Here is a 25,095-nt window from a genome sequence, read left to right as displayed (position 1 = left end):
CATCTGGTGGTCAACCAAAGTAATTTAAGTATCAGACCAAAAGAACTCCAAAAATTTCTTACAAATCCTTATTACAATGTAATTCAGATTTAGTAAAGCAAAAGATTAGTCTACATTAAAGATCTAAGCACTCCCCCCCCCACTCCCAGCAATAACTAGTATTAAAATATATGTAGAAAAAAAATCCTCAATTTACTCATTTGAGATTTCTATAGCCTTTCCTCCAAGGCCAGACTTCAATTTCTCCCAAACATCTTGGAGTTAATTCATATCCTGAATGCCAGTTTTTAACAACAATGAAGCAAAATGGTAGAGAGTGGCAGTCACAAGACTTTAAGAGAGTAGTGATTATACTTACAAAGTTTCATTATGCAGAGCAGAAGGAGGAGCCAAGAAAGGAAACTACCTCTTTCCAAAGTTAAGCCACAATGTAATTTTGGACTAGAACAAAATAGAAACTCAAGAATTCTTGCAGGACAGGACTTAAACTACAAGGTAAAAATGTAGATTAATAGAACACTAGGCTAATAGGCTGTCTTGGGCTATTTCCTAATAAAGTATTATTAGCAAAACTATGTCATTTTTCCCTAAAAGGATAGTCTGGTACATGTGTAGTGTACATTATATTACAAAATATTTGGCATACTGATTAAAATGATGATGAAGCAGTTTGTTGGCTCTATCCTTGTTTCCAAGCACAAAACTGTACAGAAGGTACAACCCCCCTCAAAGGCAGCATGTATGGGGGAATGCCAGGACATCCGGGAAATCAATTCTGGTTTTGATTGTTACTGGATCTCTGAGAGGATCTGAAGTTCTCTCAGAGGATTGGTCCTTCAGTGGTTGAATTTCCTCATCTGCAATATGTGATATGCAAAAATCACAACGTACACTTCTATTGGGCTGGCACTAATAATCCTTTCAAATGGTAGATTTGAATATATACGACCACATCCGAGTATTCTTTGTTCTAATTGGGACCCAGCTTTATGTATAACCAAACACAATTGCAATGTAGTTGCTACCCACACACCCTTTGATTAAATTAAGCCAGTAAAAGTATACCACACAGGAAAACTAGTTGAAGGTTTTATTTATATAAAATTCATTATTAAAGAACATAAAAGATTGAGTTTTCCTTAAAAAATCTGCAATTATTTACAGCAGTATTGCACAAGTAAAGTGACAATTACCCTGTCAAAAATTCATCAGTGCAAAACACAAGTAAGCCAGGGAAATTGCAATAAAAATGCTACATATGCTGGGTCCTATGAAACAAAGTAAGTGATTAATCAGTCTAAGTTACAGATCAGTGCTATGTACATATTGGTACCTGATGAGTTTTTATACAGTATTAGTGGTCTTTAAACCAGGGTACAAAATATTTAGATTCTCTGAAAGCCCCAAAAAATAAGTAGTCAAGTTATTTACATGAGAACTTGAGGGTGCTTCTTGTTGTATAAGGAAATGTATGTGTAAATGTCAAATTACACAGTTGATTTACCTGTGTGCATGCACCAAAGCTCCCATACATCTACTGTATGTATGAGTGCAGAGTAATAGATACACATGTAGGCACCAGACTAAACTGCAATGACAGGGCTTTTCACTTGTTATATATGGAGCCTATCAGCAAATAAATTTTCTTAAAAACATTCACAACTTAGCACATCCTAATAGCCAATTAAAGATTTCTCTCATCTGGACTCAAAATAATCTCGAATGAAATACAAACTAAACTGAGGTCAAATTAATAGGACTATCAGAATGTTATGGATTACTATTCCATTGAGGGAAGAAGAGTAGGAAGGATAAACCATATTTCAATTGCAAAGTAAATAACACACTGATATTAAAATAAGTAAACTTATACCCCCATCAGCTTGCTCCCAAGTAAATGGCTGGGGGAACAAGGCAAAAACAAAAACAAAAACATAGGGTCCTCATCTTATTTCCTTCCTAACAAATAAAGGAGAAAAAACCAGGGGAATCAAACAACGTAAGTGATCTCCTGTTCACTTATCCCTCGAATCCCAGACTTTGGCAACCTTTACAATCTGATCACCTTTTTGTTTTCTCAACTTTGATTAGTCAATGGCAGTAAACTTTTCCCAAGCTAAATGTTATTTTCTACCTAAAGATGGGGCTTAGGGCAAACAATCTGCTATGGTTTACAACTGGAACAACTCAACTTGGTTAATGCTTTGAGTCATTTCCAGCATTTGGCTATTATCAGCTCCCTTCGCTTTTAAAAACCACAATGGCAAAGTATAAAAGTTTTAAAAAAGTAAAATGAATAAGAATGAAATCTAAAGGACCACAGTAGAAAAACCATACAGACAGCACTGAAAGAGACAGTGCGTTAAACTGATCAATCACTCCTTCTGTGTTAAAGCAGATAATCTGGGGAAGGGAAAGGGAATGCATAACTTTACAGAACATAAGAAATTAAATAAGCAGAAAATAAATATACAATATTTCTACAAGTTACAGCATTATGAAACAGTAGAACACATTACACAGAAAAGAATCTACATATTTACAAATGTCAAAATCTAAAAAAAGTTTAGAAAACAGTGATTTTTACTTATTTACAAAATCTTACAGAAAAGACAAAAGAACCACACACAATTGCACACAGACATTTGGCTCAGTTGATAAGAGTTAAGTAAAGATGTTCTACTCTAATAAATATCCAAATATTTACAGTAAAATAGAAGAGAGATTTAAGGGAGGGAATGAGGGAAAATTTTTATACAAATTTTTATATCAGAAGAAATTTAAACTGGTTTCTCCACAACCAAAGAAAATTCTTCATAAAGTTTTGGCAGGATAGAAAGGATATGTCATCTGAAGAGTTACTCATGGAATTAACTATTTTGTATTTGCTTATTGCATTTCAGTGTTATGCCATGGGAGACTTACTACAAACCCAACGTGGGTAGAGGTTGTCAAGGCACAAAACCCGCATTAAGTTTTCAAAAAGTGGAACTAGCTGTCTTTAAAAAAAAAAAAAAAAAAAGTATACCAAAGTATACTCCTGCTGCAGGCATCGTGATCTCTAAGAGATACAGTACAGAGAAATGTATTTCTCTCTCAAACTCATGGTGCCAACATCCTATTCTCTACTGCTTCCATAATTCATAGAATTTCTACTAGGCTTATCTATATATCATCAGCCTGAAGCAATGGTGGCAAACCTGTTGCTCTACCATGCTTGAGGTAAATATACAAAAAAGGACAATAATCCCCACTGTGGCACTGGGCCAGCAGAGCCTTACAAAAATGTCCTTTTTATCAGTTGCATTGCTTCCAGCTCCCGGGGGAGATGGATACTTAAAAGAAACAGAAGTAAAGTGCTCCAGCTGTAGAAATTAGAATATGATCATAGATATCCAAGTGGGGGATTCAGGTGGAACCAAACATCTTTGGTGTGTCCAGCAAGGTACACAAATTTTAATACTTTCTGTTACAGTCTTTGTTCATTCTCACAACCAGTGGACAATGTGACCTTACTATATAAGGTTTCAAGACTAATTCAAGAAACCATAGCTAAGATCCAACATAATTCCTATGAACCTAATTCCAAATCACTAAGAGGGAAAGAAAAATCCTTCAGTGTAGAGAAAAAAAATTCCTCTGAATATATGGGAAAGATGGATATACCCCCCCCCAAAATTATATGTAATTATGAAACCACATATTCAACATAATTTTCATCAATTGTCAAGCAGAATTACAGGAACACTGGATCCTCTAAGGGGCAAAAGTTGGCACTGCTGACAATCCAAAAGTTACTATGAAACAAAAAATTGCTCACAAGGCTAACTTTTCACCATGAAAAAGTGGGGTTCATGAAACAATCCCCCAAACCATATGACCTCCCTCTCCCATTCGTGGATAAAATGCAAACTCCATGGACTGTTTTTCTTTGAAAAATAAAAATAAAAATAAACAGAAACCTTTTTAAATTCTTAGTCCTGACTTTAGTGGCAACTTCAAGATGTAAAAGTTACAATAATCAGGAGTAGGATCATATCTAAGGGAAGAGCTACACCTGCCAGGGATGAGGCACTGATGACCAGTGCATAGAATTCATTTAAAAATTTACCTCTCAAATTAAAACGTAATAAAGAAAATGGCACTCAGAGGCTTAGAGATGGCTTGAAATATTAAATATGTTGGAATATTTCATAATTATGCCCAATTGAATTTTTCTAGGGTACTGGTGAAACCAGAATTAAACCTGTACTTCCGAAGGAATTTTGATTTTGGGAATTTCAGGCATCATAGGTTAGTGGGAGTCTAAAGAAAATCTCATTGATGAGTCTTTAAAAATGTCAACTGAAGGAGTTTCCCCCAATCCCACCTCAGCTGGCAAGGCATTTCCTATTTAGTTAAATCATTGGGCAATCTGGACTCAAGCTTTGGTCATGCAATCAATCAAGTCTTTCTGAAGGTGACCGAAAACTTTTGGCTCTTTGTATTCTACAACTACAGCATTTCATCCCTGCATTAACAATCTATAAACAGTAACCAGTAGCCAAAAGTCCCAACCAACTCACTATTCTGTTTCTTTTATTGCTACAGCCTCCTCAGACTTTCCAAAGAAACATCCATTAAATAAGTTAAAACAAATACTGCCCAGACTGGTGATCATTATTAAAAAAAAAAAAAAAAAAAAAAAAAAAAAGTGATAGTCATTACTATTGTCAAGACCACTATGTCAAGACCAAATTTATTTTAATTCTATTGGATTTTATTTTTAAACCATGTTAATTTACTTGGAATCTATTTGTAGCTCTAAGAATCTAAACTGGCTACAAAAACTGGAAGCTCTCCAAAAGAAGATAGGGAGTGCTTAAAGGTAGCCTTAAGTCTGGCCCCTTGATAGTCAAGTCTGCCACAGATACAAGTAAATTTTAAGAGGGAGTTAAATATTTACAAAGGGGAGAAACATGTTGGTGTAGGCTGACAACCTACTCCTTTTTAACCAGCTCCATTTTATTATGCTGATTTTGGTATAAAGATAGTACAGAAAAAAGAGGCTAGAACAAAAGGGGAGACATTTCTCCCTGCTAAAAAGAAAAAAGAGAAGGAAAAAAACTGTACAATAACCCCCCCAAAATAAACTAAGGCAGCTTACAAATTAGCTGGCTCAGTTTCCACTGCAGGATATATACATCATCCTCTTTTGAGACTTAAGCAATAGGTTCTTAAATTTTAGTACAAAAATCATTCATGAGTTTGTCAAAAAGTTTCCATTTCCTTTTTGAAAACGTGTTCCTTCTTATTAAAGAAGTTGAAAAACATACCAATGTAAACACCACTCTTGCATAAAATGCTTCAAAGAATGGTGATTGATACATTAAAAAAAATCCATCATCTACATTCACAATGAACTCCCTTTTACAAAATTTCACCATATGATGAACAAAATCCACTTTCAAGTTCATGTACAGGTGTCTTCAAAAATGTGGAATCTATTGCCCTTCTGTCCTTTAAGGAAAGAACCTGTTGATTGCATAGTAATGATACGAAGATGCAAGTGGTACTTTTACTTGATGACTTGTATGTAACAAGTAAAAATTTCTGTGCACTCTTTCACTTCTTAAAGAATTGTCACTGCATTCTCCAAACAAGGCGGATGATGTAATGTAATAGCCGTAAAATAACCATTTGGTGATGATCATCTGCTGCTTGATAGTTATTATCCAAAAAACCCTGCAACAAAGAGAGACAAACCATTTACTATTGTTACCTTTTTGAGGCAGAACATACCTTCTTTCCCTCCTCCATTTTAAATAGTTTGAAAGTTATGCTTTGAAGATCTACTATAATATAATATCAAAGTGAAGATACTAATAACATTTTATTCCCAGCAATCATTTCTGCTTTTTAGTTAACAAATTTCCTCCTCAATATTAGTTATAATGAGGAGCATATGGTATTTATCTGCAAGACAAATGTAAAAGGAAATACAAATATAGAAAACCTACTAATGCCCATAAGTTTTTCAGGAGGCATGTGTTGCCATCAAGTTCTGTCTCTCCTATATCAATTAGGATGATGGTCAAGGTTCAGAGAGCTATAATATATAAAAGGGAAAAGTTTAGCTGGTAGAAGACAGAAATTTCTCTCAATTTACCCAGGGTACGATTTACTGCAAAGGGACTCCAATCTTTCCAACTTTGGAGTTTCAAGTCCTAGTATGAAAAACCCTAGTATAATTTAATGGGGTGTATAACAGATTAAAAGAAAAGGGGGTAGAAGACAGAGGAAAAAAAGAAAAAAAATAACTTATGGTATGTTTGGGGTATAATTCTATCATTGTCAAAATTGTTGACTCTTAAAAAAATAAAAAATTTCAGATTCCCCCAAGGGTGAATTCTGGTAGCTATAATTTATTTAAGAAACCAGTGATTTGGTGTAATTTGCCCTAAGAAGCTAAATAAAGCTACAGACAATCTGTGCCAGAACTAATGAACTAGTGAACCTCTAATTGCTCTCAAGTGACTCCACCTGTATAAACACTGGTCAAGATTGGTGCACAATATGAACAGAAAAGAAACATAAAGCTACCTTCATTCTTTCCCACCCCAAGGGAAAAACTCTCCAAAAAAAGAGCTCTTTTCATTTTTTTCCAAGTGATCATCATTTATTTCAATTTGAGAAACTCAGGAAGCATTCAACAACAACCTGTTAGAAATGTTAGGGGACATACAAAATTATTTTAAGGTTTCCAGAGACAAATCTGGGTCTTCTAGGATATCTTCCACTTTGTAAAATAATAATCATAATATACTGGTAAACATGTGTCTTCATATTCACAAATGCAATCTACAGGCATATTGCAAAAGTACGAAATCTGGCCTTTTCCTTAATGGGTAAGTCAAAGGATGAAATTTAAAATACTATCTGCAGATATTATTCTCTTCTTTATTATACCCAAGTGAAGAACCTTCTCATTAAGGCTCCTGAGAAAGGGCTTTCTCTTAAATGACTAATTCACAGTCATAGAACTCACCCTAGTCTTCTACCAGATAAGAGTAACTATTTTTAGAGGGTAGTGACCACCTTTCAGATTCAAAACAATGCAAACCTACACAGGCTACAACTAGATTTTCTTTCTCTAAACTGTTTACATGAGCTCTCAAGCTTTAGTTTGACATAATGGGATTGTGATAAGACTTGGGCATTTCCCTTTTGCCTTTCCCTAACAAGATGGGAGGAAATCACTTCATGTATGCAATTCCTGTAGAGGCACTCAGTAACCACAGTCTATGATTTTTATCTTTCTGCACACAAGATTGCTTTGTTTTGATTTAACTTTCAAAATTACATTGCTTTTAGTATGTGAGAGTAATTTGATGGTAGCTTAATTTTAAGTTGAAATATTAATAAGCTAAGAGAGACACTTAGTCAAAGTAAAACTAAGATTTGCTATAAACTAAGTTTGAACTCACTGATACTCTCAAAACACTCATCTGAAGATAGGAAATGTCTGAGTGAGTTATTTTGCCAAAGCTATCTACCATAGTAGCACTGCTAAAAAATGGTACAATAGGTAAAAATTTATTTCTGCTATTAGGCAGCTGCCCATCAACAAAATATAGGCACCTGTCTCCAAAACAAGTGGCTCATTATTAGATATTATAATAGTTGCTCATAACCATAGTTTATAGGGTGTTCAAAAGTGCTCTCATTTGTTATCCCATTGGATTTCCACCACAATTGGAAATGTGGAATATGTGTGTTGATGCAGTAACTCTCTTTTACCAGTGAGTAAAAGGAGAGTCTGGCGAGACTAAGTGACTTGCCTGAGATTATACAGCTGGCAAAAGTAGCAGAGCTGGGGCTCAAAGCTGACTTCCAACTCCAATCCCAAAGCTCTTGAAACCATGCCACACTGCCTAGATTAACAAAAATACTGTTACTCAAAGAAGACTTCACTTTCCAATAATCAATGTTCAAAAGGAGAAAAGGTTTTGCTTACACTTAAAGAATAGTGGGAATAGAATTATAGCCGAGACCAGAGATCATTAAAGAAATCAATTTTAAGAGAATTTTTTCTAACTCTTAGCAGATCTCCATTTAAAGTATTTCTGGGCAATAAATATCTCCATACAAATAAATACATGCTGTTTGTGAACAATCTCAAAATTCGAGGATGCCATGTTGAGAATTATAAAACAAAAGGTAGTAAATTCATATACATGAAATTGATAAAATGAGTATAAACAGGACCCCCCCCCCCCAAAACACTGCAAGTAAAAGAACATGATTTAATCAGGAAGAGAATGCCAAAACTTTCAAAAAGAAACACTACCCAGACAATTTAAAACCCCTTAAGCCAGTTTAATATATAATTACATTTGGACAGGATTCAACTTAGGAAACAACCACTTTCAAATCAAAAACTCTACCAGCTCAGAAAATCCTTGATGGATAGCTAGGCACAATTGATTAAATTGCTAACTGTCTGATGTTTAAGATCCTTAATCAAAACATGACTAGATGGTAATTTTTTCTTTTTTGGGGGGAGGTGGGGGGAAGAAGAGACCACACCTGTGATATCATTACTCTAGAAAACTCTTGGTATATAAATTCCTTCCACCATAGCATACAGGCAACTCATCTATACTCTGTAGTCTTCAAGAGCTGTTTCAAATACTGAGAGACATATCTTGTTTATAGTCCAAAACAGTTGACTTTAGCCCAAATTGGCCTGACTCCAAGGCCATGCTTTTATAGTCTATATATCAATCTGACTCTCCTATGAATTGTACAGCTTTTACATTTATTGTGCTCAGGCTAGTTAGCATAGGTCCTATTCTCTAACGCTGACAACATGAATATGAGTACATACATAGATAAATCTAGGTACGGGAAACAAAAACATTAATTGGGCCCTAAGAAATGTCATTATCAGGAACTGAAATTTCTGTTCAATTTATGTAACTGGATTATGTAAGTAATGTCTCCTACCTTAAGAATCACTGTCAAAAGAAAAAGAGGATAATTTAATGTACTTTGTTTCCTATTAATTTTTTCCTGGAAAAATTTTGATACACTAAATGATGCTACATAAACAAACAAACAAGCAAAGGGGTTATCTTACTGTATATACAGAGAAGTGGGCACACAAGAGCCTAAATACATTTTTGGGAAAGAGAAATTAAAAATTAAATATGTGATTTGGTGGGTACAAGAAAGAATTTCATATCTACATGCAGTTTTAGGACTTTTAGTCTATGCAAAAATAAATGAAGTAAAAAGTAAAAAAAAAAAAAAAAAAAAAAAAAAAAGGAAATGAGTAAAAATATGGAGTGAATTGTCACTGTCATCTGATAAAAGACCGAAATGACACTAAAAACATTAAAATTTTACAGGCTGATAAAGGGTTGTTGTTTTTTTTTCCCTAACTAGACCAAAAAATGGAAGAGAATCATGTACAATGAGGCTAGGAAAATAGGTTGGAGTCACAGTGTAAAGGGTTTTAAATGACAAAGTGATTTATATCTGACCCTGGATGTCTCAAGAAACCAGCCACATGACCAGGTTTATGCTTTCAGAAAATCAGTTTGGCAGATGTGTGAAGGATGATTTGAAGAGGGTAGACTAGAAGTGAAAGGTGATGAGGGCCTGAATCATGTTAATAGTTCTATGGGTAGATGCTAAGGAATGGATACAACACATATTATGGAGGTATAAAAGGGCAAGATTTGGCATCTAAGGATTTCTGGATTATTTAAGTCCCCTACTATTACTTATGATGTTTCCATGTTAGACTTGTGTGGTTTTACAAACTCATCTATTTCTTCTTTCTGTTCAAGCAGTCTGTAGTATCTTCAGATGATTATTTTGGGTTTTTTCCCCTTCCTGTTAATTGACAGAGCAATAAATATTTGCTATCACTGCTTTCACTTAATCAATCAGTGTACTAGCTACCACAACAGACTAAGATCCAGTCTCTGGGCCTGAACCCAAAAATAACACTCTTAAGTTTTTAACAGGAAAGATTTCTAAGTCAATAGAGAGATGTTAGCAGGGAGAGGGATGTGGAAGAAGTATCTGAGGAAAAACAAAGCAGTGATTGCACATTTTTAATATCTTTTCTCATAACTTATGACACCCACAATTTCCTACTATCAATGCCCCTTTACACTACATATAGGACTTCTACACTTAATTTATTCTCTGTTCCTCTTCCAATCCCTCTCCCCCCAATCCCATGTTCTGGATAGGTGATAAGTGTATCATAGGCTAAACTATTGTATCTCAAATTCTGTGTAAGTTTTAGATTTGAGGCTAAATTTTTATTGGGCATCTTGCTAGGAATTCAGAATATCTTGCAATTCCCAATGATATTTTGTAGCTAGAATCACTATCCCATTCTTAGTTTAAAGATACATGGAGAACATCCAGCTTGCTTATTTCAAAATCCCCCTGATAGAAAGCTCAAAAGGACACCCTAACCTTAAAAAAAATAATTTCAAAATTGAGACCAAGTTTGACAAAGGTTCAAGAGCAAGAATCAGCTTCAGCATCAAGACTGTTTAGCCAATCATTTCAATAATACCTGCTGATCTAAATCACTCACTGTTATCAAGCTGTCAAAGAAATATGCACAACTAATATAATTTCCTGAAGATATGGAAGTGCTCAGTCACTGAATATAGCATATTGATCTCAAAGACACACACACATATTTGTGTGTGTGTGTATCTCTACATACATTTTTATAATTATAAGCTAAGGATTCAAATTCTTGGAGGCTAATGAAACTATAAATACTTTTAATCTAGAACTGGCATTTAAAAATCTTTCTGCGATATTCAATTATAGTTTAAATACTTCTAAAATGGAACTGCAACATCTACCTCAGAAGGATTTCTTCAAGGCCCATTTTCAAGTTATAAAAGCCAAATCCCTGATGCATAATTTTACCTCTGTATCAGCAAGACTCTTGTAGGCCAAGATCGTTCTCTAGAGATTGTCTTTAAATTTAAAGAACTGTTCAAAAATGCTTCTCTGTAGCATCCAGTTCAATGGAATGACTATTTCCCTACCTTAGAAAGCAAGTTAACAATACCCTCCCAAAACAACAACAAAAAAAAAAGGCGACAGGAAATAGCACCACCTGTGCCACTTCTGCATAAAACAAACACCTAACTTTAATTCAATTATTCAGAAGTTGATTCTCCAAGCTGTTTCTGCTCTTTCCCTTTAGGACATATCTTAGTTCAACTAAACTTCTAGTTTAGAAAGACACACAAAATGAAATTTTAATCAGTTTGGTTACTAAGTAACAAGCTCTGGTTAAAGGTTTGTTAAGAGAGGAGTCCCAAACTGTTGGCCAATATGAGTTTTGAGGATTACTAATGAGACTGCTACCTCTCCCCTCTAATAGCTTACATCTACAAAGCAACTACTGTTGCTTTGATGGTTTACTTTTCTGTGGTGCGGCATGGTGTAAATAATGAAAAAAATAATGCATTTGAAGACCTGGACTCAAGTCTTAGACGATTAAATCACTGAGCCTGTTTCCTCATCTCTAAACAGCAATTTTTGTATAACCTACTTCATACGAAGTTAGTGAGAAGAACAAATGAAACAAAAGAATGCAAAATATTGTGTAACCAGAAAGTACTATATATTAATGTAACATATCAGTGCCAGTTCCCTTTGAAAGGTAATATAACCCTAGATTTTTTATAGCATGTTTTTTGAGCTAGAAGGGATCTTAAAGATCTAGTCCAACTTTGACAGATCAGGAAATGGAGCCCCCACAAGGATCTAAATAACTTGTATGAAGTCATGTGGGAGTAGACAGTTTTGCAACATGCAAAAATTCTCATATCAAGGGCATATTTACTACTTGAGCTTTCTGCAAAGTTTATAAATGGACTCAAACTTAAACAATTATTCAGAAAATTGTGTAAGATAAATGGTAAACATTTAAACAAGCTATTTTCTACATAACAATTTAACAAAATTTTATAATCACTCTTTGACAACAGGGCTGAATTGTTTGATGTTTTCCTTGGTTGTTTTACTTGCTAGTCTTCTAATTTGCACAGTATCCCAGATGCTCTGCCTTCCTTTCCGAAATTTTTCATAGGACTTTGATGTATTTATCAATTGATAACACCCTCTCTGTAAACTTCCACATGGTGACAATGACATTCTGCAGTGGAAACATTTTTTTGGCATTAAAAATTTAATTACTACAAATTATCCTTTTCAGGACTATACATTAATAAAATATTTAAAATTAATTTTGTATCAAGTAATATGTATATTAATATACTTTATAGTGTAGCCATGAATGCCTAAAATACCATATTACAAAAGAAATTACTGTTAACACACAGAACACACCACTAATTTAACCTTGTAAGATTATTTCAAATAATTCTAATGTCATTTATAAGATCATTTCAAGAGCATAGTTAAATTAGTCATACCACAATACTGATGATGAGAAAAATAAACATAAACCAAATGTCTTTTTACTATATGTAAAGAAGGCTTAATATTAAAAAGGATAAAATAGTCCTTGTTTCATGGAGTTTATAAATGACATTTCTAATCCAAAATCAATTAACAGTTTGAGTGCCATTAACTTCGATATTGAGATAATACTTTGCTTTATTAAAAACAAACTATATTGCAAAAAACCTACATATAAATGAAATGTATGTAAAATAAACTTTCTAATTCACCAAACAAGTTTCACTATTTGAAAGAATCCTGTGAAATGCTTTGCTTTTAATTTCCTTTCTCAGGCAAAATTAGATGAAATTTAGTCTCAGAACACAATGTTCTGAGAGACCTCAACCTCAGATAAATATTCACTGAAAATGTAATGTAAATTAACCACAACCCCAAAGTCACTTTGTTCTGGGGTTCAGTTAGCTAGCATTCTAATGATATTGTAAGAAAATTTATTATGTATGCTAAGCTTCATCTCAGATACATGCTCATTTCCTCCATAAGTAGTAAAACCAAGAAAAAAGACAAAACTTGACAATCAAATGTATGTGTTTATAGTTCTGAAATGATTACATTTTTGAATGTGCATATGGACATAGGTCTGGATGAGTAACACTGCAGGTGTACCACCTGCACTAGGTCTGAACTGAGAATTCACATTTGGTTTGAATAAACACAGCTGCATTTAGCCGAGTGCCCAATCAGCCATTTAAACACACACCAATGCACAAATCTAGGCCCACATTTGGGTACACCCAGATGTAGCATATGTTAAGAGAATCAAATATGAGTTAAAAATTAGTCTTAGACCATTAAGTACACATTAAAACTATTAATAATAACTTCATTTAAGAATAATATTGCCATATTTTGAAAGATTTCAGTTTTAGTCCAAGAAAACAGAAGCCAAGATATACTATTCAAAAAGATGTAGAGTAAAAGGAAGTGCACTGAAGTTGATGAGTCCGACTCTACTATCTGGTACAATCCTGTCTCTGGGCCTAAGTCACTGTGGCCCAAGAAGGAAAGCTTTCTTAAATGTCCCACTAAGTTGCCACCTCTATATTTAATGGCAATATCATCTTTTTTCGCTCAGGACCCCCATATTACTTTAATTTTGGTTCCCACCCCTTCTCCCGAACTTTCTTAAATAACATCCCAATTAATCCTCCTAATCCTGCCTCTCCCCAATTCCATTCCAAGCTGGAGTAAATGAGCTCTGACAAACAAGCACTTAACTGGCCTCATCTAAGGTCCTTTCTGAAGTCTCAAAAAGAGAACCTAATTCAGTTAATATTTTTAAAAATCTCCTACCCCTTTAAGTGATGTCTGAAATCTTACATGATTTATGGCTATTTTTCACTTCTTGTTTATATCATGAAACATGAAACATTTTTATTCATTCTACCTAGAATGGGAGGTTTTTTAAACAGAAGAGAAAATTATCTTAAAAGTATCTATGCAAAAAAGTATGGCTAATTCTAAATGATCAATTAATAGACATTTATTATATGCTTACTATTTACTAGACACGGACAAATCAAAAACAAAAGATCTTGAGAAAGCAGAGAGGATACTGGGAGTTAGGGAGATGAGGAAAGGTGTCACATGGGTACCAAGAAATGGAGAAGTTTCAAGGACAGGGGACAGTCAGCAGAAAAATGTTCTTAATGAGAAACAGTACAGAGGACAATTTAGCTGAAACACAGAATAAGTTAAGAACTATCTGTGATAAGGCTGTGTTACTCATATCTACTTCTTTTGGCTATGAAATTGATTCTATAAACTAACAAGACATTTTCTGGGAGATGTGCATGATGCATCTTTGGTATTTAAAAAAACCACACTTGACTTAAACATGATTATTATTAATTTATTGTTGTTTATTAATGTGGTATAGTTGTTCAGGGCTCCTTGTGAGCCCTGAATCATTAGCATTTTAGATTTTTCCATCATCCACTACCTCCCAGTCTGTCCAAGTCCATGTTCATTGTTTCCATGACACTTGTATGCAGCTAATCTTCTGTTGTCCCCTTTTCCTCTTGCAAACAAATTCGCGCCTTCTTATCATGTGATCAAAGTAAAATCTAACCTTCCAACGAATGGTTTGAATTTATTTCTCTTAAGTATAAACTGATTTGATCTTGCCGTCCAAAGGACTCTCAAAAATCTTCTCTAGTACCACAATGTTAAAGTACTGATTCTGTAGCATTCGACTTTTCTCATCATCCAACTATCTTGGGGGGATACACTGCTACTGGAAAAACCCTAACTTTGACTATATGGACCTTAGTTGGAAAGGTATTAGCTCTGCTTCTCAATATGCTGTCCAGATTTGCCATAGTTTCCCTTCCAAGGAGCAAGCATCTTTAAATTTCATGACTACAGAAGCCCCCTGTGGTGATCTTTGAGCCCAAGAATATAAAATCTGCCACTCCTTCCATTTCTTTTCCCTCTATTTGCCAGGAAGTGATGGCTCCAGTTGCCAAGATCTTAGTTTTCTTTCTTTTTAAATGTTAAACTTCAAGCCAGTTTTTACACTCTCCTCTTTCACAAATCATCAAGATTCGTGATCAAGAATTTGATCCCGACCTCATCAAGAAATTTCTTAATTCTTCTTTCTGCCATCTATCTTGATACACATCAATTCTGCCATCAGAGTGATATTGTCTGCATATCTGAGAATGTTCATGTTTCTCCTGGCAAGTTTACTCCCTCCTTTTAATTTATCTATCCTGACATTTAGCATAATGTACACTCTGCATATAAATTAAAATAAATGAGGTGATAACATACAGCCTCTGTAGTACACTCCTTTTCTAACTAGTTTTTAAATGGTGTTGTTCTGGTACAACAATTCTAAGATATTTTAACAAATGAAAAACTCTATACTGCAATACTATTTTCAGGCGGAGAAAAAGTAAAGGTCCATATAAGCACACTAATTCCCAAAGCAAAAATTTTAAACTACTCATTTAAATTTTACAACGATAGATCTAAACTGAAGAGAAATCTTGGTCTAGGAGTCTGCCTCTGCTTTTCTCTGCCAGGTTTTATTGTTAAAGAATATTAGGACAACCTCTAATCTTTTATTAAAGCTATTTCATTTCTTATCTACATGTCTAACTCAGAGTCTAAGAGCTTGCTTTAAATATTTTGCTAACTGTAATCTCAGTATATTTGGATTCCTTTGTAATACTTTGATTTTATTGCATGCATTTAAAAATTTTATCCAAAAAAAAGAGTCATTGGCTTGATACCCACCCTAAAGATGTTATAGCACAAAGATTTAAGAAACAATCTGTAGTCTTTCAAATACCCAACTTAGATTTCACATAAATAGGGTAAAAAATCCTTTGTAGAGAAGCCCATAATAAAAAACAAATTACAAAGAGCAACACTAAGTTAAAGAAAGGTTTTTCTGTTAGTCTGAAAAAGAACTAAGAAATGATCAAGGAAAATGGGAATATGGAAGAAAAAAACTGAAACTTGAAAATAAAATACCAACAGTATACATATCTATTTCATGACAGTTATTAATAATCAAAAACATTCAAATTTTTAAAATTTAACAACTGGGCCACATACTAAGTATTAATTGAAATTATTGTTAAGAGAAAGCTATTTTTAAAAGATCAGTGATATACTTAAGAAATCCAACTAAGATCTTAACCCAGCACAGGACAGAAATGATAATATAATGAGAGGAGACTCATATGGATAGGTTTAACAAAGCCTATATTAATATTTTTATTTATATAACACTATAGAAAAGGCCTGCCTGCTTCATATTACATAAAATTTTGTTTTAGGGAAAAAAAGCTGATTAAAAGTAACACCATGAAAGAATAATATAAACGCTGGCCATGTAATCCTGTGTAAGTAACAGTCTCTTTAAGACCCAAATTTTTCACCTGAAAAAGAATTAGATGAACTCTATTCAAAGATTTCTTTCAACTCTATCTACCTGATTCCATAGGTCATTAAACAGGACACAATTATATTTACAGCAACACAATCCTTACCAAAAAGATTAAAGATGACTGAATATAAATTAGATTAAAATTTCATAGTTTTAACCTACATAATTGACCCCGAGTTAAATGTCTACAATTTTTTAAAATGAAATTCATTCTTAAGTAAAATTATGGGTGTTCTCATCAATTGGGAAAGCACTATGAAAACTAATGATACTTAAGAAAATTGTATCACACAAAATCAATAAAGTCACTAGTCTAGTTCATTTTCAATCAAATCAGAGTAACAAAAGTAATATTTCTAAATGGCACCTGAGCTAAAACAATTACACAAATCTAATAGCTAAGAGTGTATTGTTAAAATCATTAAAGCTGTATATTTGAAGTTGTGAAATTTTATTTGTAGTTAACTAAGTCTGATATTTTATATTCTCTCAATTTTGGACTAAATTATTTTAAAATCCCGAAAGCTACAAAGATATAGCACACTGTAACCTTTGGCAAAATTTTCACCAAAAATAAAACCCCAAAATCTATTCTGATGCAAATTCTTGAACAATATTTTAAAATTGTTGTTCATAAAAACAACATGTCATCTCAAAATGTATTCAAAATTTTCTGTTAATTTAAATTTAGTGACAGAACATATACATAGAAGGAAATAAAGTAAAAGGCTATATATTTAAGTAACAAGGCCATTAGGCAAAAAGAATAAAGAAAATTTAAGTTACCCTTCTTGGATAAGAAGCATTAAATTCATCTCCAATACGTCGCAATTCTTGTGCAATCCAAATTTCTGGTCGCATATCTGCAGGTATTGACTGAGACTGCCTCATGGAAGCTGTATCAGAACAAAAAAAAAAAAAAAAAAAACAGAAAAAAAAAAAAGTTTGACATTTTCTAAGATATGTATTTTTTAAAAAGGTACAAAAATAAAAGAGTGAACATCTTATTCAAGCCCATAAAACATCTAAAATTAATAATGACCAGGACCCCAGAAAGAAAAACTAACCTATTATATAATTTAGGTTCATAGAGAAGAACTTTAGGGATTATCTGTTTTATTGTTTCAAAACTCAAGTTTTGAAATAAGTTAATATCATTTTCATAGGCCTCCCACTTTAGAAAGACCTTGAGCATCCAAGATGTTATACCATTAATTGAACTTGAAAAATGTTAAAAAAAATTTTAAGTCACTATAGCATTAGGAAAGAAATAAAGAGTTTCCTGGGAGTTTTTAGGTTTTATGTAGATAATAGTAACAGGAATAAATAATCACCATTACATTTCAAAGTTCTATAATATTAATAATAATACATTCAAAATCCATTTTACAAATTTTAATATATATTCATGTCTGTGTTTGCGTATGTGTGTATATTTTCAGTAGACTTACAACAATGCCATTTTGTGGTATTGCCCTCATTTTATATCTGGAGTGTAATAACTAAGGCTCAGAAACTTAGAGTAATTTGCTCAGACAAACAGTAAATAAGATTTGGGCTGGAATCGAGAAACCAATTTAGTAATTTCTCTTCCATTAGGTATACCATTTTTTTGAATGATTTGAATTTAGCAAATTAACAGAAGAGATATGAGAAAATTGATATGGAATAATATCACAGTATAGAAAGCAAACAGTCCTTGCCAATGCTACTGTGGACTCAATGAAAACAATGTAATTTATGTTTTGTCTACATAATTTAAAGTAGTTGATAAGCATTCATTCAGTTATACAAAATACCATACACATGAAATACAAAAGTAAAGTCATTTTTCAAAGGACAGAAAAGAGGGAAGTTAGACCTTTCATTAAGCTGTCACTGACATTTATACTAAGTAAATTTATTCATTTGTTAATGAAAACATTAAAGCTATGTAGCAGCCAAAAAATGGGGAAGAACCCAAATGTAAGTTGCCAAAACATCCCTACACCAAGACATAATGCTTTTTTCATATAGCATATATGCTAATTTTCATCACTGTAAAGAAATGAAATCTTAAGATAAAGTATTGCCAAGTAGAATAACATCATGATCTAGAATTGACATGCAAGCACTGATTTAACAGTTACATAATTTCTAAAAAGGATCACTTTTACCTTTTCTTTCAATCCCCTTTATGGAACATCCAAAATAAATACTGACTGAAAACAAGAGGCTCTGGATTCAGAGAATCTGGCTTCACACTCCATCTGACATTTACTACCTATGTGACTCTCCAAAAGATGTTTAAACATCCTGGGCTTCAGCTTCCTTTCCTGTAAAATGAGGGAGTCGAACTAAATGTTTTCTCAGACCCTTTTCCAAATTCACATTTAGAATCATGTTAAAAAAAAAAAAAGGTACAAAAGATAATGCCAACATGACATCTTATCCAAGATCTGAAGATGACTAACATTAATAGCCAGAATCCCAGAGTCTAATATGCCATTACCTGTTGTATTAAGATTAGAATAATGACTATATATTGTCAGTTTTAATATTTCAAACTTCAGGGACTGAAATAATAAAAAATTAAAAATATTCTCACATAATTCTCATTTTCAAAAAGACCATGATTTTCCAAGATGTATTACTATACAACTATATTTGAAAACATTAGGAGAAAAAGTATGGAGTTACTATCTATAAAGTGCTCCATATGAATGCTAGTTATTATGAGTATAAAGAATACTGGAGGAAAATAAACTTATTTTCTCAGGAATTTTAAAGTTTCATGTAGAAGCACAAGTGTTTTATTTCAATGTTATATGTATAACATTCAAAATCCATTTTTATCATTGTATGTTCAAGATTGCTAAAATGTATAATCCTTATATAAGAAATGGTATCATCCAAAGTATAGGAAAAATACATGATTATTGGATGAACTATAATACTGGAATATGGTCTATAAAAACTCCTTTAACTAGGAATTGTTTCCTTTTTGTCTTTGCACCGTTGAGCAGTGCTAAAAACATTTAATGAGGGCTTACTGAATTACATTGATTTTAGGAGGATATGAATAAGAATTATACAGGATAATGAGGTCTAGAAAGGTTTCAATCTACATAAGGGGACAGAGTAACCAAACTGAGAGAATAAATTCATTCAAATATAGGGATAAAAAAAGGGATTCATACTCATTTGAAGAAAATATTTTTTAAAAAGGGGGCAAAACTCCTTAAGGAAACTTAAGCATGTCAAACAAGAATTAAGGAAGGCAATATTTAGATTGAAGTCATCTGGGTTATGCTAAATTCAAGTAAATTTAAAATAACTTATTATCATAAAGTACACATTATAAACCTAAAGATATTAACTTTTATTTACAAAGACTAATTATCACTATAAAAGACATCTGGAGAGAAAACTTGAAAGTAAAGATATAATAAATTAGCAATTTTACTTCATTTCTTTATTAAATATAGTCAAAATACTATTATGCCAAAATCATTACTTTTCTTTCTAGAATCCTAAAGTCAATCAACCATTGATTCCTCCATGTTATGTGCCATGTATACTATCTTTATATTGTCACTTACTTTGCCGGTAAAAGTGGGCTGGTACTACTTATTGTGTATCTAAGTTGTATTTTAATATATTTAACATCTACTGGTCATCCTGCCATTTAGGGGAGGGGGTGGGGGGGGTAAAAGTTGAAAAATTGGAACAAGAGGTTTGGCAATTGTTAATGCTGTAAAGTTACCCATGTATATATCCTGTAAATAAAAGGCTATTAAAAAAAAAAAAAAGTGGGCTGGTACTAAAGAAAAAGTACACCAACAAAATTTATAAAATATAGATATAAAAGACCAAAAATCATGGGGCTGGTTTGACAAATGTTTAGCATGCACATATAATAAATCCTTTTTTAAAGGCCTATTTTTCTTTTAAAAATAAATAAAATTTTAATGTCTTCATTTTCATCCCCAACAGCAAATAAAGTCTTCATTGTACAACTGAATAGAATGGCACCAATCACCTCAGTAGCCAAATCTGAAAATGTATTTCTTTCTGCATTTTAAATACAATCCCTTGTGTCAGGAGGTGAGTAATGTGGTTCCATCTTTAATCTTTTAGACTTGTGGCTTAAGACTGTGCACATAAGAGCCCTTGACTGTCAAAGTTGTTTTTCTCTGTAATAGTGATTTTTGTATATATTGTTCTATTAAGTTCCATTTATTTTGTTTTGCATCAGTTCATAGAAATCTTCCTAGTTTCCTCTGAAATTGTCCATTTATTTTATCATTTTTTAATGGTACAATAACATTTCACATATAAGTGATACTATAATTTGTTTAGCTATATTACTTAATAGGACATCCCCTTGGTATCCAACTTTTGGCCACCATGAAGTGTTACTATAAATATTTTTGTACATAATGTACCTTTTTCTTCTAACATTCATAAGATTTAAATTAAATTATAAACCTCATGTAAACACATATCAGGGAAGACACTATCAGGGAAGACACTACCAAGTCTACAGCCTGGTGAAACCATTTTGAATTTCTTTAAAAAAAATGTTATTTAAATTTATTGTTCTGTGGAGACTAGTCTGATAAAGGTTTAATTTCTAATTGAAAGCACCATAAAATGAGACAGTTCATATCACAAGTTAGAAAAAGTTGCACACAATCAGGGAATCACCGTGTATAGATTTTAAGAAGTTATGTACACCAAAATCAATCTGACATCTGTCATTTCTGTGTGATAAATCATTTACTCTCTCTAGGCCTAAGTTTTCTCAACTATAAATTAAGTGAATTGAACTGGACAGAACTCTAAGGTTCCTTACAAAATTATAAATCATTTCTTAAAACCTAAAAGACTAATATCAAAATGGGATCTTAAGAGATCATCCAGGCCAACCTGCCCAAGCTGGTAACAAAGGAAACTTTGGGAAAATATAGAGTACATTAAAAGTAATAAGTGATATTTAGGGAAAGTAACCATAGGGTTTTCATGTGCTCATTAACTCTTAAGTTCAGATTTATAAATGCTGTAAAAACTGACAAAAGAAAACAAGAACAGGAGAGTCAAGAATAAACAAAATAAAAGAGATGCTACATCTTTAATTTCTATGATAATTCTTTGTGATAGCTGGCAAAGATGCTTATAATTATGAAGAAGGATTTTTTTTTTCAATGCTGTCCTGATCTGAAGTGAGAAGTTAAAGTACAAACCTCCCCAAAAGAGCTATCTGCTGAGGGTTAAGGCATAAGTTAGTTTTAATTATTATCACTAACACTTATGAATTAGTTTTTTTTTTTCCCCAAAAGAGTTCATCTCTCTGAAAGCACACTTTACAAAACAACCTACTTTTTACCACCCAATATAAACTGCCAAGACTAAACAGGTTAGTGGATCCAGGGCTAGGATTGGAATCACAAAGGCCTAATTCCAAACCCCAACTTAGTCCTGCAGTACCAATGTGACCCTAGATAAGCCACGTAGCTTTGAGGTGTCATTTATCTACTGGGTCAAAGATGGGATGTGATATTTCAATCGAAGAAATTCTCTTATGGGAATTCCCTATACTGAATCACAATGTATGGGTCCATTTACGAAATGTTAAGTCCCTTAATAAAGATTTATTATGATAGAAAGCAGAGATGTATGTTAACCTATCTTAACTAACTACATTTATGGCATGGGCATAAGCCTGTTTGGACTAACAAGACAAGCAAGACACCTGACACCATCTGGTGGCAGCTTACCCTAAATGCAGTTCCTTTCTTATGAATATTAAATAAATCTCTTGAAACTTTAATGTATAAGTTAATAAAGTGATACTATATGTTATGTTGCTGTTGAATGAAATATAAGAATATTTTGTGGGAAAATAACAATTTTTAAAAATCAGTATCAAAATTAATATAGCACATACTTCAAAGAAGTAGCTCTTTTGAATTAAGGTTCCACAAGTAAAAAAGAATTTTTTTAATATACATTAATACGACATTGGCTCTTGATTGAGGGAAAAAAATCCTTAACCTCTTCCTAAACCCCATTTAAGATAGGTAAATTCAAATAATAGTGCATATGGAATAAGAAAGTAAATTCTAAAAGATAGGAAAGAAAATAGGTCAAGCTAAAAGAATAGCCTAATTGCTTACCTGGTTAGAACAAGATGCCAGTATTAAAAGTTTTCATCCTCTTAAAGTTCTGTTTTGTTCTATTCCACAGTTAGATATAAGCACCCGTGAGCATGACTAGACTTTTGACAATTGGGACCTGGGAGAAGTCTGTGGATGGATTAGCATTTAAATCACCAATACTGGAAAAAATCATTCAGTTCATCAAGCCATCAAACTTTGCACACCATCTTTCACCCAATTTACCTTTTTTAGCCAAAGATCTAGTCATCTCTTTTTTGCTCAAAATTCTGCCTACTGAAAAAAATTCAAATTGTTTTACCTAGCATTCAAGGCCTCTTCAATCCAGTTGCACCATGCTGTTTTCCTGCCTCTTCCTTAGAATACTTCCTTAACCCTCATCTCCAATTAGACAATTCCTATCATTTAAAGTCCCATTAAGATTGTATTCCTATTCATAAAACTTTCCCTGCATCCCTTCTATTAAAAATGACTTTCTTGTTACACCTCATATAACATCTACACCTCTATTACAGGAGTCAAAAGTTACTTTTGTCTATAAAAGGATGAATCTAATAATCATACCTTTGGGCTCATATTTCAATAAACCTGCAAAGCATGCATAAAATTGTACACAAATCCAGAATTTCGGTGAACTTAATATTAATTTTATTTAAAACAGTTCACGTCCTTCACACCATGCACACAAAGGTTTACTAACCTGCACACCATGCAGTAGGAAATCCTACTGGAAAAGGAAATGTTAGCTTCAATTTTGCTTATGAAAAATGTGATCCTACTGCCTCTTGACATTTTAAAGACATTTTATTCCACAAATCCAACTTCAAAAATTTTAATGAATTTCTATTTCTTTTGTTTTAAACATCACCTACATTTCATAATGTATCAGACTTTCCTCTTTTCCACTCCTAGAGAGAAATCCTTTATAAAAAGGAAAAGAATTATGCAAACCTAAGTAACACATCAAAAAGTGACATTTTTGGTATCAGCAGTATTTCTTTGTCCTCCCCACTACCACCACTATCCAGAAGAGAGGGGAGTGCCTTCTCCTATCACATTGTAGTTTCATAGCATTTTATTTCAATGTTTTTATTATTCCTTCCTTTTATTACATGATTTTTGATCACATATACTTTTTTCCTAATTCTCCCTACTGAACTTATCATTAATTCATGTAAGTTTTTCCATGTTTTTCTGTATCCATTATTTCTTGGCCTGCATTTTTTTTTTTTTTTTTTTTGGCTAAGGCAATTGGAGTGAAGTGACTTGCCCAGGGTTAGACAGTTACTAAGTGTCTGTTAATCTGAAGCTGATTTTGATCTCACATCCTCCTGATTTTAGGACCAGTGCTCTATCCACTGTGCCATCTAGTTATCCTCCATTATTTCTTAAAACATCAATATGCCAATTCATAACGATGCCATAAGTATTTGTGTTGGCAGTTGATGAATCTCTGGGTCAAAGAGTAACATTCATGGTCACTTTTTTTCAAATAATTCCAATTCACTTTCCAGAAAGAATTAAATGGATAGTGAAAATTTTAAATAGTTATGTGTCTACTCTTAATACTATTGGAAAATTTTACTAAGCTAAAATGAATGTTTGGCTAAGGTTTTCTTCTAGAGTGGATAATATCAATCATAATATAAGATATTGTTTTTATGCATTTAACTTGTTAGAAAACTTTTTCAAAAAAAAAAGAAAATATTCAAAAGTACAATGTAACGTGGCAGTTTTACTTATGGGAGGGCATTTCTCTAAGGCAAAAAAAAAAGCTGTTTTTTTGTCCTTATAAAACATTAATTATAAAAACATATTTCTAAGCAAGTCAATGTTCCCTCTCATGTAAGTTAATTTCAAATCATAAGAGCTCTTCAATTCAGGAAATTAATATCGTGGTTAAGTGGTTGATAGTGAAATCAATCTGGCACTTTCAGAAAAGACTTTCTCTAGTGCTGTCAGCAAGTGCAGGAAGATCAAAAATCGAGAGTGTCATCACAATTAGCTGCAGCAACAAAGATAAACTTTTCAAGTTCATTTCAACACTTGATAGCTTTCACAAACCACTCATGTACTAAGCATTTTAGTCACAGCATTACACAAATTGCAACTCTTTTTAAGGAATGTTACTTTTAATAACGCTATGTCAAAGATTCTGGGGAAGAGAAAGAAAAAGGAATGAAGATAAATCATATCAAAAGAGAAATTTTTTTAAATTATTTTTTAAAAGTTTTATTAATGAATTTCTCTACTCCTTGCCATTTGGCCAAAAGAAGGGAAGTATATTTTATTATCTGTTCTCCAGGATCATTACTGGTTTTCTAATTATGCAAGACTTGAGCTTCCTATTAGTGTTTTTTCCATTTCCTTTATTGTAATTATATCTTTTAATAAAGCTTATTTCACTGTTTCAGTTCATTTAAATCTTCCCCATGTTTTTACAAATTCATCACATTCTCTATTTTAGTATCTAAGTGTACTTCCAATTAAAAACCATCTTAAGCAAACCACAACATT

At 32.8% G+C, this 25,095-nt stretch overlaps 1 protein-coding gene across 1 annotated transcript in view; it reads right to left on the bottom strand.

Annotated features, from left to right (window-relative positions):
- Positions 1-599: 599 nt before the first annotated feature.
- BCL2L11 (BCL2 like 11) overlaps positions 600-25,095 on the bottom strand; it is a 45,716-nt gene continuing 21,220 nt past the window's right edge. The window contains 4 exon segments of the mRNA XM_031950989.1: positions 600-5,724; positions 7,821-7,873; positions 7,875-7,913; positions 17,207-17,316. Coding sequence (XP_031806849.1) covers positions 5,502-5,724; positions 7,821-7,873; positions 7,875-7,913; positions 17,207-17,316 — 425 coding nt within the window. The 3' untranslated portion in view covers positions 600-5,501.

This window comes from Sarcophilus harrisii, chromosome 2, assembly GCF_902635505.1.
Source record: "Sarcophilus harrisii chromosome 2, mSarHar1.11, whole genome shotgun sequence".
NCBI classification, from domain to species: domain Eukaryota; kingdom Metazoa; phylum Chordata; class Mammalia; order Dasyuromorphia; family Dasyuridae; genus Sarcophilus; species Sarcophilus harrisii.
This window is presented reverse-complemented; position numbering and strand designations above follow the sequence as displayed.